We start from the raw sequence: 19,750 nt of genomic DNA, 5'->3' as shown, positions 1-19,750 counted from the left end.
GTCAATTCATAAAGATTATGTCAACTCTTGGGGCCTCACAAGGAAAAAGAACTCTATAAACTGAAAAATGCAAAATAAACAGTAATCAAATATATTTCTTTAACTTACAACCATTTTACCATTTAAGATGTGGGCCTAACTTCCAAGTGATATTTGTATATGTCTTGTCCACTTTCCTCTGACTAATCCAAAGTATCTCTCCTGATATAATTCTTGGGCCATCATGTTATCCATTGAAACTCAGAATTAATATAAAATTTATAGAAGTGAAAATTTGGTTTAATCTTGACCTAGAGTCAACTTAAACAGATGATTTTTAAGCACAGCAAAAAAACAAAAACCTATAAAGCTTTCCTATGTATAGCTCCATAGATTATTATTATTCAAAATCCAAGATTTGAATAGAACCATTCAGGATTATTCCCTGTTACTTCCGGAGCCAAGTTTTCCAGGACAACAAATGAAGCTAGACCTTCATAAACACTTATTTCCTAAAATGTCTCCAAGTCCACATTTGCTTTCATATCAAATTTCATCAGTTTTAAGATGCCGTCAGTTTTATGAAACTCCCCTATGTAAGAGCTGCTAAAATGCGAAAAGTTATCTATTGGAATACAGTATTTCTAACCTTTACTAGGCTTCTTTATGTCATTATTAAATTAACGCCTAATATATAACTATCTAAATGCCTTTAGTTCCCTAAGGTTTCCTCAGTCACGATTCCTATAGCCTAAACTCAGATGATCAGAGAGAGTATACTGCTTTGGCTTTTAATAAAAGGCACTGTCCTGGAATTCTTGGTTCTGTTTGAATAAACACACAAAATAATATGGATACAGGTTTATATTTACAGAATAACTCTGAATGTTTACACCTAAAATCTACTTCCTGAAAAGGTTGATTTGGGTTTTGTTAGTTTGTTTGCATTTATTTGTTTACTTGATTTGAACCCTGACCCTAACAATTCTGGATCCTTTGCATTTCTACATAAACTTTAGGAATTCTGTGGTCTTTTTCACAGCAGTGGGATGTATGCGACAATACTTAAGTCTGATACCTGGATTCATGTCCTTATCCTGCAAAGACACTAAATAATAACTTCCTCTTTTGTATACCTTATCTGTATACCTTATCTGTATTCCTTGTCTGTGAACCTCAAATTAATGGCTTTGATTACTTGTTTCCGTAAATCCTTTATGAATTTTAAATCTCATCCATTTTAAACATTATAAGTTATCAGTAGCTAACCTTGTTCCTTATTAATCAGTGGGGTGTTCATAAATATCCTCTAATAATTGCTCTAGAGATAATCATTTTTGGATAGCAAAAAAAACAAAAACAAAAAAAAACCTTGTGTATTACTTAAGACAAAAACTCTCCCAAAATTGATCTTTAAACACAACCCCTTTCAAAGTCCCAGCAGACTCTTTGGAGATATTCATGATCTGATCCTAAAGTTTACATAGAAATGTGAAGGAGCCAGAATAGCTAAAACAGTTTCAAAAAAGGAAATCAAAGTTGAAGGACTTTAATGTCCTGCACTTAAAACATATTATAAAATGACAGAAATGAAGACAATATGGTACTGACAGGATAAGCATACAGATCAAAAGAACACTATTTATAGTTCAAAAGTACATTTATATTTATGGTTAATTAACTAATTATAGAACTTTTTTGAGAAAAGTTCTAGGGCATTTCATGAGGAAAGGATGGTCTTTTCAACAAATGGTACTGAGAGAAAATTGAAGATATCTACAGATATCTATATCTATATAGATATCTGTATCTATATCTATCTATTTATCTATACACACACAGGATGCCAAAAAATGTATTTAGGTTGGTGCAAAAGTAATTGCAGTTTAAAAGGTTAAAAATAATTGCAAAAACCACAATTATTTTGCACCAACCTAATACACATTTTAAGAAAGGGGAAAAAAACTGTATTAAAATTGTAATACTCGATATATACTGATAACAAAAGATGAATACAAGTCATGTCATACATTTTTGGCATCCCCAGTATAAATAAATATATATAAAGATACAGACATAGAGATAGAGATAGATATAGATATAGATATGCTCAAAGAGATTAATTCAGACATTATCTCACTTCATATACAAACATTAATTCAAAATGAATCATAGACCTAAATGTGACTTTGAGTTAGACACAAAGTTCTCAGATACACCAAAAGCACATTCCATATAAGAAAAACAGATAAACTGGATTTTTTTCAAAGTTTTTTTTTTTTTAAATTGGCTTTAAAAGACATCATTAAGAAAATGAACAGAAATTCATAGACTGGAAGAAAATATTAGCAAATCATGTATCTGACAAAGAATTTACACCCAGAGTATATAAAGAACTCTAAAAACTACATAGTAGAAAGACAAAAAATTAAAAATAGGCAAAAAATTTGAATGCACATTCTGCCAAAGATGATATATGAGTGGCTATGAATTAGTCACTAGAGAAATGCAAATTGAAACCACAGTGAGATACCACTGCCTAGATACAAGAAGAGTTATAATAAAAAAAGATACAATATCAAGTGTTGTTGAGGATGTGGAGAAACTGGAACCCTAACCCCTTTAAAATGGTGCAGCCCTTTGGAAAAGAATTTGGCAGTTTCTTAAATATTAAACATAAATTTACCATATGACTTAGTAATTCCACTCCTACGTATCTACCCAAGAGAAATGAAAATATGTATCTACACAAAGACTTGTACACAAATGTTCATATTAGCATTCTTCATCAAAGCCAAAAAATGGAGACAATCCAAATGCCCATCAACTGACGAATGGGTAAAACCAATGTGGTCTATCTAAGCAATGGTTTATTACTCAGCAAGGAAAAAGAATAAACTACGGACACATGCTACCACATGGATGAACCTCAAAAACATTATGCTGAATTTAAGAAACCAGACACAAAAGACCAAATTTTATATGATTTCATTTATACAAAACGTAAAGGCAAATCTATAGAAACAGAAAGTAGATTAATGGTTGCTTAGGGCTGGAGAGGTAGGAATAGAGTGAGTGCAACTGAGCATGAGGGGTTCTTTGGGGTGATGGAAATGTTTTAAAACTGGATTGTGATGATGGTCGTACAAGTCTGTAAATGTACTAAAAATCACCGGATTGTACACTTGGGTGAATTTCATGGTATGTAAATCATACCAGAAAAAAAATATTAGGAAAAAAAAAAGCATTCACAATATCCTTTTCAATTTGTTACACTGACAAATCATATACATGGACATATACAAGAGTCTATCTTACTAATGAGAAATAATTAGGTTCTTCTCAGAAAAGTTTCTACATAGGCATTTTCATCTTAAGAAACCAATTCGATGTTTTTCAAACATTACTAATTACAACCACCTCTAATTAAAGAGTTATAGAAACACAGGAATTATCCATGTTAGTAGATAAAATGGTGCACTAAACAATTAAATTTATAAAAAGACAGATATTTCCACAGTAAGTTACTCAGGCATAATATTTTGTTAATTACATTTATACATAATTGTTCTTTCCATGATAAATTACTCAAACTTTCTATTTCGCTGTAATAAAATTTTGAAGTTATTTTTACTTTGCCGGCAACCAGACTCAAACAACACAAAAACCCTATGCTAGTTATACGTAAGTTCCTCTATCAATAATTGAATTGCCTATTTGTGAACAGGGCACACTAAAATATTTGCTGGTCATGTGACACTTTTATAGTGGAGATATATGTATCACACTTTAGCTGCTATTACATACATTTAAATCTAAATTATAATGGAGACAGACCATTTGCACTAGTCAGATTAGCCAATACAATTATTTGCCTGACCACTCCTCTTAGCGTGTTATTTTTTTCATTTTTGACTGTTAACTCTAATGAGTTCTATGGGACTCTGGACATCCAAACTCTTAGGAGGTGAATGCGTAGATAAAACTTGCTATTTTATTTCTGTCATTTGAATAGCTTACCATTTAATTCTCATGCATCTCCAGCATCCTCTTAACTTGACCACAATGCACTGCCAGTCAGTGTAGATAATCTCCCACAAAGAGTGAACTTGTTTCTCAATGATGTTCTAATATTCCTCTACAATGTGCCTTGGTCTTCATCTACTCATGTCTGAACTTGGGATACGGTAGGCCCCTTCAGATCTGAAAGTATGTTTCTTCCTTTAATTCTGATAAATTTTATGTTATTACAATAACAATTGTGAAATATCTGGAGTAAGTCTCCTGCTACATTACCCATATTCATGATAGTTTGAAATAATTTGTTCTATTTACTTCCAAAGTCTAGAATGGGAAGTGACTTTCAACTTGTGAATATTTTTTCACCTGAAGAGTAGGAAAACATTCATATTGGCCTTAAGGTCCCATTATATGATCTTCCAACTTGTTCATGTGGATAGCCTATTGAATTATCATTTGAAATCCATAAAATCCTTTCTAGCTCAATGGGATCTAAGGGGGTTCCTGGGAGGATGTTAAAGGTCCAGACAGAAGGTATCCTAGTTTATTATAATTGGAACTAAAAAAGAGCATTAAAATTCATTCGCGACACCTAGGGTGTAAGGTTTGGTGGATGCAAACCAACTTATTAAAGATCATGAGTCCTTGAGTTTTCAGAGCCAGCAGAGTGGCTGCTCTCAAATGTTAGCTTGCATAAGAATTACCTTGGATTCTTTTTAAATATATTTCCTTGGTCTGAGGCTCAGTCTGGGATTCTCATGTTACATGGGGAATCCCCAACTTCCTCTACCTCACTCCCACCACCATGACTTTGATAAGGTGTGTCTGCACACCAGACTTTAAGAAACAGGGCACCAAGAAGTGTAAGGAAATAGCTGGCCATGTAGGCTCTCTGCAGAAATGCTCATATATTTTAGATGAAGCCAGGCAGAGGTAAGAGGGCTGAAAAACAGCTGGGGCAAAATATCTTTACGTGCTTGTGAAGAAAAACATATATTTAGATCTTATTTTTTTTTAATGGAAGACAACCAGCAAGCAGAACCTGTTTAATAATGCCAAAACTGGCCTGGGCTCAGCAGCACCAGCCCCTGGATCATCTGAGTGCAAGCCTGAAGAGTTAATAATTTGCTGCAGATATATGCACATGAATTATGAAATGACATCAAGTCTCTCTTGCTGGAAAGACAAGTCCTAAGCTATCTCATCCCCAAGGGCCTTCCCAGCACCGCCATGCAATAATTCTGTTCAAATATCTGGGAGCATTGAAATGGCTGAGTTCCCATTTTCTCACTTCTCTCAGTCTAGGGCTTGGCATTAGAATAAAGATGAGATGGAGACAAGATGATGTGTTCACCATGGCTGCACCCTAAATGCACTCTGTATCAACTTATGGTCTTCACTTGGCTAAGGGGATCTTAAAGCTTCCTTTCAGGAAACCCCCCAAGTCATAATCCAAAACGGACCACAGGTTCTCCCACTGCCGCAAGATATGTCAAGATTATGTCCCTAACTTAACACACTTCCCATCTATCAGAAACCTGGAACTCCTCTGATTATTCTTTATTTTGCAAACACAAAGCAATAAAACCATGTGGGGTAAAAATGTCATTGCAATTAAGCAAAAACATTCAATTATGCACGAGCACAATAAAAATGTACTGTTTTACTGTTGCATAAAAACATTTTAAGACGCCTATAAAGAATTTCCTGAATTAAAAAAGTATACTCTACTTATGATTCAGTGAATACACTTCACATAAAAATATATAATATTAATATTAATAAATATTATTTAAATAAACAAAAATTCTTCTCAGAAAATTGGCCCATGCCTGAATTCTCTCAGCTCACTAAGACATAGACTAATACATGATTAAAGAGTTTATTAACTTTGAAAGTACAACGGCACTTATTCCACCAGCATGCTGATCCTTTTGATTAGAATTCACTGTATTGCTTTTTTAAATAAGACAAATGACTTAAGTATGCCGTAGCTGCATATTGCCCCACTCAAATACAGGTGTGAGTGTCGGCAGGACCATGATCATCTGGGTCATTCTAAGTTTTAAACTGGAAAACCACAGGATCCTTCTTAAGTTAATAAAAGACATCAAACACTTACTAAATCCAAGAACCGTGATGAACACACGAAGGACAGAAAGGTGAGGCAAAGAAACGGTTCCTAGAAGACTGTAAATACTTTGAAGCAAGGAACCATTCCTTGTATCTTTTGTTCTCTGGACATTCAGCACAATATAGGGATAACGAGCCCACTACTGATGAATATTTAGTGTTCTGCTCTAGAAAACAGCTGCAACGAATAGGCTCATCCATAAATCTTTTACACATATATGAATATTCCTGTAACATTGATACCTACAAGCAGGATTGCTGAAAAGTAGGGTAAGCACATTTAAAATTTAAATATGTACCATACAAAATGCTCTACCAATTTATTCTCCTATAATGTATAATATTAAGTGTTCCCCAAGCATGCCCACTGGATATTATCAATCTGCATAATTTGTGCCAATATTATGAACAAAAATGATGTTTGAGAAAATTTTCTTTTCCTAGCTTACCAGTAAATTTAAAAAATACTGTGAATGTTTATTTGATACTTGTATTTCCTTTGAAGCATATCCACTAAAAAGTTAACAGCGGTTATCTATGGAGGGTAGGATTACAGATGCCTTATTTTACATATTTTCTAAACTTTCTATACTCAGCATATATTATTCTGTTATTACAATTTATCATTTTAAAATGCTCTAATAAAAAAAGCTGTGAAATTAGAAGTGAAAAAGACCAAAAACCTAATAAAATAAAGAGACGATATGAACAGAAAGTTCACAGGAGAGGAAATAAGCATAAAAATATGAAAAGATTTCAGCCTCATCGTCATACAAAAAGATGTAAATTAAAACTACATTGAGATAAACACTTTTTTGCCTATTAGACTGCACAAAGATCAAAATTTTTAGTAACACCCATATTGATAACAACATAGGAGAAAGACGCATTCTTATACTCTGCGAGCCTGAGAGTGTAAAGCGGCACCACTTTATGGTATGAATCAGGCAATATCGCCTCAATTGACCAATACACATGCCCTTGGATGCAGATGTTCAAAACGGCATATCTACAGAGTCCTATTAGATTGGTGCAAAAGTAATTGTAGTTTAAAAGATTAAACTGCAAAAACTGCAATTACTTTTGCACCAACCTAATATTTATTTAGCACTGTTCATAATAGGAAAATACTGGAATCAAATGTACAGCAACTCCAAACTGATTACGTAGATTATGGCACACACTTGCAAATAAAATGGAACCACCGAAACAAAAAGGGTTCTCTTAATATACTCAGACGTAATAATTTCACATGTATGTGTAAACCATGTTGGCTTAAAAAGCTACAAATTTATATATAGATATTTATTTGTTTATGCATCAGCTAGCTCTAGATCAAACATTAGGAACTACTAAGCTCTGAGTAATAACCGAGTAATACTGAGTAATAGGAAGGAGCGCTGAGTAATAACTGGGGAACGGGTGTTGGTGGAAGACTTTTCATTGCACAACTTTTTGGCGGTTCTGTGCGGTAAGATTTGAGTGCTTATAATTTTGAAAATGATTTGAATTTGCCTATGGGTTTAAATGATAGTTTGGCTGAGTTCAGGATTGAAAATCCTGGGAACCCTGAGAATCCTGAGAACGTTTCCTCAGAACCCTGAAGCTATCAACTCATGATCCTCTAGTGTCCAATTTACAGACTCAATCTCTATTGTCAACATGACACTCATTCCTTTGTAGAAAAATCTCTCCTTTATTAAACTTGTAGAATTTTCTTTTTACCTTTGATTTTCTAATATTCTGCCACAATGTGCTTGTGTTTGGGTCTCTCTTATGTCACTCAGAGTCTGGAGTTCGGTCCTTCCATCTGAAGGTGTGTATCTTCCTTTATCTCTGGCAAATTTGATTCTGATACAAAGAAAGCTCTCTTAACGTCTAACGAACGAACAATGGTCATATTAGCCAATGCAACTCATATCATTGAATTAAATAACAGTACACGTCATTCAGAACCCACTGCATGCTGATCGCTCAAAGCTAGTAGATTCCTCCCTTGTCTTACTGCGAACAATGATTTCCACCAGTAGGCTGGCATATTTAACAACAATCAACTGTATTTGTTTGAGCACATGTAGGCACAACATTTTGAAATTACATAACTTAATCAAACACTAAATGTCATAGCCAGTGAATTATGAGTACAAAAGACGTCTTTGTTTCCATGATTATTTTGGAAAGTCACTTTTTTAAAAAAGCTCTAAATTCATTTGGGATGAAACAACTGTAAAAAATTCAAAAGAAAAATTTTTATAACACTTATTCATGAAGATATATGCATCCCTATGTTCACTGCAACATTATTCACAATAGCCAAGGCATGGAAACAACCTAAGTGTCCTTTGATGGGTGAATGGATAAAGAAGATGTGGTACATGTAAACAACGGACTACTACTCAGCCATAAAAACAATGAAATATTGCCATTTGCAACAATGTGGATGGAGCCTGAGAGTATTATGCTACGTGCACTAAGTCAGACAGATAAGGACAAGAACCATATGCTATCACTCATATGTCGGACATAAAACAAAAAGCCACAAATAAACAAACAAAACAAACAAAAAACAAACTCATAGATAGAGACAAGAGAATGGTGTTACCAGAGGGGCAGGGGATGAGGGGAGGACGAAGAGGGTAAAGACGGTCACATGTACTTGTATAACCAGGCTTTGAGTGGTGAGCACGCATTACAGAATACAGATGTTGTATTATAAAGTCGTATACCTGAAATTTATGTTATTCACCAATGTTATTCTAATAAATGTAAGTAAAAATGGAAAAAAAAGATTTGAAAATTTTAGAAGTCCAGGATTCTGCACATAAATTGTCTTTAATTTTTATTCCAAATATAGAAACCTATATTGGAAATTGGTTTGGGTGCAATGCTGAGTTAGGTTCGTCTGGAACACCAGTTCTCTGACCTACACTCAGTGGAGTAAGTACTATCTGGCCTTACATCCAAAGGTTGGCTAATGAATGTATAGTTTGGTGATTTAAATGAGAATCCAATGTTTAGATACATTGCATGTATTTTTAAAACTCTATATAACTTATTTTAAAAATTAACTCCTATTAGAGAAATTTGGACCATCTAGATCTATGATTTATGGCTAACAACTTTTCTTTCATATTTTGCATCCATTTGTTCTTTATATTATGTTCTGGGATGATTTCTGGGTTTGATCTACGTCACAAATTTACTCATCAGTTCATTTTCAAAGTTTTTAATTCTAATGATCAAAAAATTTTAATTCCAGTGTATCTAATCATTTTTTTCTGAATAGAAGCTACTCCTGTTTTTTTTCCATGAATATATATCCATTCTTATTTCTCTGCTGAAGTATTCTATTTATTCTGTTACTTCTGTTGCTTCATGTATTGACTAACCAGAGTTTGATGACTCTCTTTTATATGGTTCATTTTCTTAAAAAATATTCTTGGGTGTCAGCTCATCCCTTTTTGGTTTCCCCACCTGTTGACTAGTTCAGGTACCCAGCTCTCCTCCAGTTATTTGGAGAGACAGGACCATCTCCTGGAAGCAGGGAGCCAATAATTCACCTGTCCTCTGGTATCACCGATATGCCCCGAAAAGCTCTGTCTGTTCTCTCTGCTCTTGCCTAGGGACACACATTTGGCCTCCACTGGCTGGCATAACTGGACATCAGAAAAGGCCAATGACACTGTTGTTCTGGGCCCCCCTCTGCCCACTGCACCCTCTTTCTCTGTGTATGCAGCAGCTCCTCTGACATAGCTCCCATCATTCACAGATGTTTTCTAACATCCATATATGTTTTCCATTAATCCAATCCAAACTGTTTGCAGTCTTTCAGGAGATATTCAAAATGTCTGATGCACTGATGGCATTCTTTCATAATACTGCTTTAGATTTATTTAGAATACATTTTCTGTCATTCCTAAGATTTGGTTCAAATGGAGAAGGTAGATGTGCGAGGTGAGTCTGTGTTACTTTTTCCACTTGGATGTTGACGTGCCTTCTACCCCAGCTCTTCTCATTATGCAGTACTCTTCCCCCGGCCCCTGCGCTGACACTTTCCCCTCCTGCTTTCGTACTGGTACTTGGTAAAGTACCTTGCCCAAAATGGGTACCCCCAAATATTTAAGTGTTCAACACTTGCCATGGCATCAAATACTTTAATTCAAGTAAGGGAGTAAATTGCAAAAAAAAGAAAATGCATTTACACAAAGCTGCAGATTATGTATCAAGAGCTAATCAAAATGACTACTATATAAAACTCTACATTTAAGTTGTTTTAGGAGTCACTTTTTATCACCCTGGAAAATTAATCTAAATATTACTGATAGCCATTTCAACAGTCCATCTAAAGAGAACCATAAGCAAGGTTTGTGCTGATCTAGTTTACCTTAGCCTAGTGTGTGCATGTGTGTGTGTGTGTATGTGTGTAAGTATTGTGTTAATTTTGACCAACCATAATTGCTGCACTTTTTCATGGAATTTAATTTGTTGCTTTTTGAATTATAATTTTTTAGAGATTATTTCAAGCATAATAAAGTGCTACGTGTTGTATTTTATTCAGTGATTTTTATTGAATGCCTATTAAAAAGTAGGTATCTTACAATGGTGCAGAAATGAAAAGAGATGAACAAGATAGTCCCATCATGGCACTTAGGGCATACCTACATTTGTACATATCTCAACCTACTGTATTTCCCTGTTTACATTTATGATTGCAGGGCCAGGTTGGGAACTCCTTGAAACCTACCAACGCTTCTTCGTCTTCTTCGTCTTATTCTGTGTATCTGCACAATGCCTTGCTCAAATGAATTGTTCAATAAATGTCTAATTGCTTAGTATTATGATATTTGTGTGCCTGTTAGAGTGACTGTATGGCTCAAATAAGATTATTATTCAATATTAGAGACTAATAAGGGGAACACTTCATACATCAATTGTTAAATATACAATACCATTTGTGCATGTGTGCATGTTATAAATAGGGAAAATGAGACCCAGAAAGATTATGCACTTTGAAAAGGCAGCACCTGACCGAGTACCCAAAATCTCCACTCTAGCACTTTTCCCTTCACAGCACAAGTTAGATTGAAATCTAAGAATGAAGTGGCTAATCTCATAAATGTTCACCACTTTGCAATACTGGATAGCTGACGGTCTATTTCCTTTGGAAGAGACTTTTGGATCCTTTCAAATATGTAACAATCCAAAAGGTGTTGAGGAGTTCAGGCACCAGTAGGCATAGCCACTGAGAAAAGGGAAAGGATAACTGAGGGTCAGAAAGCTGGTCCAGAGAAGGAAAAACTGTTGAAAATTAAAGGCACTTGCATTTATAAGTAATTCACCTTCATATCAAGACATCGTGATTCCTCACATTAGAATTACAGGATCACAGAATTCTGGAAATATAGAGGAGCAAAAATGTAGTCCTGTGATAATCAACAGCCAGCTAAAAACTCCATGCTCTAGCATCCAAGGCTTTTGAGGTCTGATCTCACCAGGTATTTTAGGATCATTTTCCCTTATCGCACCATCTGACCTAGTCATGGGAGATTTTTTTTCATTCCCTTGATACACTGCAATTCCGCATCTCCACTCGGTCTCTTCCCTCCATCTAAAACTCTCTTCAGCCCTTTTATGCCAAGAGAAAGCCTCTCTGTGCTTACAAATCCAATTAAATTCTGTCTGCTTTGGGCAGCCTTCTCCAACTGCCCAAGCGGGACTTTACCTCAAGCATAACATTTGATTCATCATGTCAGTATGTCACTGTTTCATGACAACCTATGTCTCATCTACTTGTATATGATGTCCTTCTCCTAATCTATGAGCCCCTAACACAGGACCAAGAATACATTTAACATCCAATAGAATTTTAATTCTACCATCCAATTGCTAATTACATTATCCAATTCTCTCCTTTTACTTATGAAAACTGAAGCCCAGAGAAGTAAAGGACATGTCAATCATTGGGAAACAAGCCGATGCTAGAATTCAGATAACAGATTATGCTCACTCTTTCCTAACCCACCCTCAGGGAAAAGGGCTGGCAGGGGAGAGTCTGGAGTAACAAACCCACCCTTCCTGGCTATTTGCCTAACTTTTTACTCAAAGTTCGACTGCTATACTGTATTGCTGGCAACGTCAGCATTCCTCAATAACAAAGACTTCCCAGTTCAGAACATATACATATGTGGTTAATTGGAAAAGTGAGTAGAAGTCCAACATGATAAACAGGGAGGTATGTCAAACTCCTATTCAGTCTATGAAAAACCTACTCATAATTCTAACTTTGCTCCCTTAAGTATGGAGAGAAGGCATAGCTCATTTGGAAAATGTGACCAAAAGCCCACATTTCAACACAGTGAAATGCTTTATCCCCTATTCCTTCCACCACACCAAGAACTCTCTATATGTAATTACTTAATTCCCAGCCAAAAACTAGTGGACAATGAAATCCCCACAAAAAGTTTCTCCCAGTGAAGTGTTCAAACATCAGTTCCACAAAAAACATTTTTAAAAGCTTTTCATGTGATTTTTCCATGCCAATTCTTCTCACTCATGGCTAAAAATGTCCATATTTGAATATTCATCATTATGAGCATCTGGTAAAATCTAGCCCTGTCCAGCAATTTACATCATTTGACTATGGGACCTTAGGAGAGCATAGGTAAAAATTTCCAGTTTCATTTTGTTTGGATTTTTAACCATCTTTTGACACTTCATGGTTTGGGGTACGTTTGATTGTGCTGATATTTTCTGCTATAAATAAGAAAAATGAGGTCCAGAAAGAGTAAGTACTTTGAAAAGGATTAAATAATTACTATTAGATTTTTCTCCAAATAGACACGTTGCTTTCAGACAAGTCCTTGTGGATTTCATCAACAGCTCACTAGGAATAACAACGCGAATGTACCTAATGCCACTGAAGTAGACATTTAAAAATGGTTAAAACGGTAACTTTTATGCTATGTATACTTTACCACAAAATAAAGGCCAACTTACAGGAGGTAACAATTATCCCAAACCCTGCGTCAAGACAGACGAGGAAAAACTCGAATGAGATCTCTACTGTTCAGACCGAGCAAATGGCTTTTTCAATCTCCAGTTCCAACAGGCCTTTTAGCAAGTCTCTTGCGCCTGCTACTTTCCTCCATGGAGTGGAGAGAAGAAAAGGAACTATTGCCAAATAAAATGCAAACCTTAGAAAAGAAAATGTTAAATCATGGAACCATAACCTTTTGAAAACCGACTGGATCTCATGTCAGCCATGAGCCAACTGCTCCCAGGCTTTCCGTTGGTACAGCTCAGCGCTTGTCCCTTACCGGTGAGGCTGTGGATGTGTTTAAATTCTAAACAGTCGTCAGAACGTAATTTAGAGAACTGTTCTGACAACTTTGAAGTAGGACATGAAAAAAACTATAAGATAAATAGATGAGGAACTGGAGGTGGGGGACACACACGGAGGAGAGAGGTTCAGCAGTGAGCAGATTGGTTGTCTTCCACTCTCTTGAAAGACACCACGTGGTGGGCTTACTTTGGAAAACAGAAAGAAGTAAAACCAGCGGGAAGCGTTCTAAGGAGACAGTTTCCTACAGTATTCGGAAGAAACGTATAAACATCTGGAAGAAGGCTATTAACCCTTCCAATGAGCCTTCAGATTCACTAACTGCCCTGATGTGTTCCCTGGAAGGTAAGCGCTGCAGATTCCTGGGTAGTGCAGACCAGGGTGAAGTTCAGGGCGAGCACTTCGGCAGGGAACGAGGTGCATGCAAATCAGCCTGGCCTATGGGGGGCGAGGGAGGAGTGGCTGGGGGGGCGGGGTGCAGTGGGAAGGAGGGCGCTTACCAGGCCACCTCCACAGGTGCTGAAAGAGGCCAGTGAGCCGGGGTGCCGCAGCACCGCCCCGGTGTAGAAGCAGGAGGCGTCGGGCGGCACGGGAGGGCGCGGGGCGGCTGCTGCCCGCGTGGGGCCGGGGCCGGGACTCGGTCGCTGTTCCACCGCGAAGCGCGGCGCCAGAAAGCGGCCGTCTCTCCGGAGCAGCAGGTAGAGGTCCCGGGAGAAGGCCGGAATCCGCAGCAGCACCTCGTCGCCTTCCGGCTCGGCTTGCTGAGCCGGGGGCGGAGACGGGGGCGGTTGTGGGGGCGGCGGAGGCTGCCACGAAGCCGGAGCGCCTGGGGACAGGGCGGCAGCCCCACCGGATCCCCGCGGCAGCTCCTGAGACTCGAGCTCCTCATCCTCCTCGCCCCCCGGAGGCGCTGGGGGCCGGGGACAGCGCTCGGAAGGGCCCTCCGCGGGCTCCTCGGGCGGCGCCGGGGCCACGGAGCGCACCTCGCGGGAGCTGCCGGCTGCCTGCGCCCGGACGCCGCCGCCGCCGCCGCCAACGCCGCGCACCCAGCCTGAGTCGGCGCTGCCCCCGCTGCCGCCAGCCGCGTCCACCGGCTCCCGGCGCCAGAGTGCAGGAAACACGACTTCCCACTCCTCGCGGTCGGGGGCGAACTGCAGCCCTGCGGGCGGGGCAGACAGAGAAGTGCGGGGCTGAAGTGCACAAGCATGCCCAGGCTCACACTGGTCCAGCCCCAGGGCTCCAGCGTTAAGGCGGCAGAGACCACCCGTCTAGCCCCTGAAAGTCGTGCAACCTCTGAAGCCTGGCGATCAGATTACAGACCCCAGCATTTTCAAAATAAAAGTACGATTATGTGGGGGAGGGGTGAGGGAGGGAGGCAGTCAAGTCTGGTGACAGTACTTGGTTGTTGAAAGGTGCAAAGATTCGAGCACAATTAAATGAGTTTCTTAAGTACATGCCAGAGCAGAGCTATCCATTTACGTGCTTCCCAGTTTTCCTCCAGGTGCTGTAAATGCACCTTTGCAAACATCATTACTCTCATAGAGGAACTAATCCTTTCGGGATCGTTAAAAAGAGGCCTGGAGAATAGTTCTGGGCTCAAGCGTGACCCCCTCCTCCGCACCCACACGCTCGTTTCATTGCTGCCCACTGAGCCCTGCTCGCCACGCACAGGCTGCACTAGCCCTACCGACCCGTGCGTTCCCCTTCTCCGCTGGGGACGTTGGGAAGCAAGCCGCAAGACCCGGCAGAACTTACCTGAAACGGTCTCATTCGACAAGACCCCTATCTGGTAAAGGAGGCAGCAGCAGCAGAGGTGAGCCAGGCGCATCTCGCAGCTCTTCCCCATCCCGCGCTCCCGCGGCTCCCTGTCCCGCGCGCGCCTCTCTGCGCGATCCACCGCGGGCGCCGCCGCCTCCCCGGAGCGCAAGGAGGCCGGGCGGCGAGTTTGCCCAGGCCCTTTGTCTGCCGGGGGGGCGGGGGGCTGCTGTATGACTCCGAGAGGCTGCCTGAGTACAGGCGGGGGTGGGGTGGGGGGAGGAGCGGGGGCAGGCACCGCAGCGCTCCGGCTCCCTGGCGAATTAGGTGATGAGTCTATTTTCTGTGTTCTGGATGTTGCAGAAGTTTCCGGAGCCCCACAGGACCGACCCACAGTCAGCCGAGAGCCGGCAGGCGCAAGGCGGGCACAGCACTGCCTGAAGACGCGGGGAGTGCTGCCCCGCGCGGGCAGGAGAACCGTGGTGTCCCGGCCGAGGGTAGCCGCCCGCACCCGCGCCGAACTGCCAGGGGCTAGTGCTGCAGCCCCAGCAAACTGGTGTGCCAATCTCCACATACGCCTGGGGACCAAATTGCTGCAGGCTCTTACCCGCAGGGTGTGGGAGGGAATTTGGGGCGGGGGTGGGGGGTGAGAGGAGACTCGACTCGCTAGGTGGGGTGTGGAGTTGAAAAGATGCAAACAGATCCAATAAGAAAAAGGACCAAGGGGTGCCCGCCAAGTGTTACTTTGCGGGACAAAGGTCCCAGAACACCACACACGTGCTCACACTCCTGGTTGGGATGGGTGGGGACCCAAATTTCCTCACCTGACTCCTGATTGGCTACTCTGGGAGCCGGATTTGCATCCTAACACAGCACCCACTCACCCACCCTCAGCGGAGGTGCGTGCAGGTAGAAGTGCCTCCCCCTTGCCACCCCTTACTCAGGCTCCTCCTTTGGTCGAGTCCCCCGCCCCCCACCCCTCCCCCCCATCGCACATCACACAAAGCAGACATTAGTACAAAGCAGCAGCCCCATTTACCAAAGACCTTTGATTTTTCTTCCCATCTTTGTCTCTAGGAATTTCCTAAGCCTGGAGATAATGTAATTCGTCATGGAGTGTGCTTCAAAGGTTTCCAGGACAGTAGACACCCTGACATTTCTGAGCCCCTTATCCCACCTTATCTTTCTTGCTTCCCATTCATCAGCGCTATCAATTTCTCCCGCCTCCTCCCCTTCTCTCCCTCTCTTTCCTCTCTCTCCTCCTCCCCCTCCGTCTCACAAGCACACACACACACACACACACACACACACACTCCCCTAATGAGGGTGAGATTAAAGGGTCCAATGTTAAATATTTATTCTAAAGATCTCAGGCCAGGTGAGATTATTTGCCTTTTTTACTTTTTTTGTACATTGACAAATGTTTCGTGTTTTTTTGTATGTTTTTTCGTGTTTGTTTTTTTTGTGTGTGTGTGTGTGTGTTGTTTTTTTGTTTGTTCTTTTGCTATTTCTGTCTTTTGGGAAAATTTCAACCTTAAATATTATTGCTTCTTTTTTGGCAGCTCTTCATGGTACCTATGCCCTTTTCCACACCTGTTTTTTGGGCCACATCAAACCTTTCACATCAGACTCATGGGTGACTGATCTAACCTGCCAGTTGCACCCTCTGGACTAAGTGAGACACCAAGAAATAAGAGTTAATGCAGTTTTTTAAAAAATGCCAGCACTGAGATTGGTTCCCTACATCCTTTGTTGTTTTACCTTCTGTTCCTCGTGTCAAAGGTGACTACTATGCCTTTAAGGGAGGCAGACTATCTTATTTCAAAGGAAAGCCACTGTTTGATTAAGCTGGGTCTTAGAATACTTTCTGTGAGTCGTCCAGAGTTTAAAAACAAACATGAAGACACTCTAGGTGTGTTTGTCAAAAATGACCTGTCTCCAAACCTTGTCTTGCAAAAGCTCTAAAATGAGTTACTACGATGGGTGTGGGAATCCAGATACTCAAGAAATATCTGAATTAGGAACCCACACATGTCTTTTTAAAGAACTTAATTATACAGACTTAAAACTAGGCAAGAAATCAGAGGCAGTTTATTTTTAAGAAATAGAGGAAATCATTAAGCAAAAGGCTAGTTTCAATGAAATACCTCCACTAGGATATGTCTTAAATGTTTCTTATGTAATTTTAACAACAACAAAAGTGTAAAACTGTAGAAGGTATACATATTAAATTATATGTATTTATTGGAACATATTTGCGATTCCTTAAAACTAGATGAGCTTTACGATTAAATATACTTCTCAAAAAACACAGGTTGCCTATATATGTCCCCATCTCTGCCTTCCCCCTCCGCCCGTCCCTCCCCCTCCCCACTAACACATAATCCCTACCAATTCCTCATAGTAGAGGTTCGTCTTAATTGTTACAGAAAGGTTTGCCTAATGCCCAGCAAGCTCTTTTCTTTCTCCCATTTAAAATATTGTTATAATTTATTGGTATATTTTCAAAGGCTTTTATAAATCATTTGGGTTATAATGGTTTGTGTACATATTTCTCCTAGTAATCAATTTTTGAAAGGGAGGAATGATTTCTTTTATTTGTTTGTTTGTTTGTTTACATCACTCTAATTCAACAATTTACACTGAAAAGTTGTGGAAATTCTCCAAGATGCTTAAGAAGATGATGGCAATTGAGATCTGCATGGTATTTTATTCCAATTCCAATTTCTTGATCTGGAATTACAACGCTAGCTCAGTTGGTGATCAGTGACTATCACCATGATTTATCTGGCCCTCAGAGAGAACAAGCCTAAGAGAGAAATGACTTGTGGGAAGTTTTTGTGCTCTAACTAGAAGAGACTTAGATGTGCAAAAAAGAGCATCAGTTAAAGTGGGTTTGAGTAAATTTCACATATGTATGTATGTATGTATGTATGTATAAGAAAGAAAGAACTAGCCTGATTTGGAACTGAGTAAACTGTGTGGTGAAACAGAGGAGAAAAGGCAGGGCTGTGACATGTGTGTGCATTACCAACCTTAGAGGGAAGACGAGAGCAGCTGGGAAAAATATGCTGCTTAAGACAGGTCAATACATATGTTACCAGATGGTAGCTAGCATCAACCAAGCACTGCTCTTGTGGGGTGGAGGTAAGTGACAAAGCATCAGAGTAAGTGGAACCAACTGTTTTTATACACAAGGTGCTCGCGTTTTGCATTTTAGAAGCCACGCTTTTCTATAAAGTTGACTTTGATGCCTTCAGCCCTTCCTCACTCTCTTCCCTCATTGGCCCTAAGCCTCTCACTACCTAAAGCTAATCTTAAATCCTTTCCCCTCCAAGAAACCATAAAATCTTAGGAAAATACAAAGACCCCTTTCACTGAGTTGTGCAAGGATACCAGCTCCCCGTAACACTCACATCTAAATCGACACCAAGACTTAGGCTAATTCTGGCCATGACAGAGTAACAGGAACCAGATTTAACTCTCACTTTAAGCAATTAGAAAAAACAACAAACTGTAAAAAACAATGGTTTTTCAGACATTGGAAAACAGGCAGCCTACGATTATGACCTATGAGTGAAGGGGAGCAAACAAGTGATCACTACAATTTACCCAGCTTTTTATCTGGAGGTAACGTCCAGGCTTCAGCACATGGAAGAGAAATCCAAAGAACCCTGAAGACTAGCAGAGTTGAGAAGACAGAGTGAGATGACTGGAATTTACAGGGCAGGGTACCAGAGATGAGGGAGCTAAACAGAGAGTGCAGTATTTATCTATTGCTGCATAACCAACTTAGCAGTGTAAAACAACCAATATTCACTATCTCATATGGGTTCTAAGGATCAGAAATCTCGGAGTAGCTAAGCTGGATATTTGTGGCTCAGGAGCTCTCACAAAATTGCAGTCAAATTCCTGGCCAGGGCTATAGTTTCCAAAGACTTAACTGGAGATAGAGATGTTTTCATAGCCACGTGGCTGTTGCCAGAAAACTTGCCACATGGACCTCTCCATAGGACTGCTTATTACATGTGTCTGCTCAGAACAAGTGATCCAAGAGAGAAAATGCACCCAAACTGTAAGCTATGGTCTTTTTATTACCTATTCTTGACAGTGACATACCATCACTTCTACCATATTCTATTCATCAGAAGCAAATCACCATGTCCAGCCCACACCCAAAGAGAGAAATATCAAAAAAATGCGTGGACCATCAGAGAGTATTTATACCCTGTGACCATAAATATATTGCATTTCCTCCATGTGCAAACTACACTCATCCCCTCCCAAGACCCTCAAAAGGCTCATCCTATTAAAGCATCAGCTCGAAGTCCAGAACATCAACATCTTAATCACGTCTAGTTGTGCGTGAATGTCCTCAGTGAAGTTCATTGAATAGAGCTCCTTGAATTCAGTCCTTCTCCCTCTATAGACTTGTGAAATTAGAAACAGTTTATTTGCCTGCCATACACCCAACATATGGCTGTAGGGGATAACTGTTATAAACATTTCTGTTCAAAAGGGAGG

The 19,750-nt window shown here is 39.9% G+C and overlaps 1 protein-coding gene across 1 annotated transcript in view; it reads right to left on the bottom strand.

Annotated features, from left to right (window-relative positions):
* ADAMTS19 (ADAM metallopeptidase with thrombospondin type 1 motif 19) overlaps positions 1-15,399 on the bottom strand; it is a 226,830-nt gene extending 211,431 nt beyond the window's left edge. Inside the window, exons 1-2 of the mRNA XM_033096500.1 lie at positions 15,227-15,399; positions 13,972-14,630 (exon numbers count right to left, since the gene is read on the bottom strand). Of these exons, the coding sequence (XP_032952391.1) occupies positions 13,972-14,630; positions 15,227-15,317 (750 nt within the window). The 5' untranslated portion in view covers positions 15,318-15,399. The remainder of the gene's footprint in view (positions 1-13,971; positions 14,631-15,226) is intronic.
* Positions 15,400-19,750: the final 4,351 nt, after the last annotated feature.

The sequence above is a fragment of the Rhinolophus ferrumequinum genome, chromosome 24, assembly GCF_004115265.2.
Source record: "Rhinolophus ferrumequinum isolate MPI-CBG mRhiFer1 chromosome 24, mRhiFer1_v1.p, whole genome shotgun sequence".
NCBI classification, from domain to species: Eukaryota; Metazoa; Chordata; class Mammalia; order Chiroptera; family Rhinolophidae; genus Rhinolophus; species Rhinolophus ferrumequinum.
The sequence above is the reverse complement of the archived record's forward strand: the minus strand, read 5'-3'. Positions and strand labels throughout refer to the sequence as shown.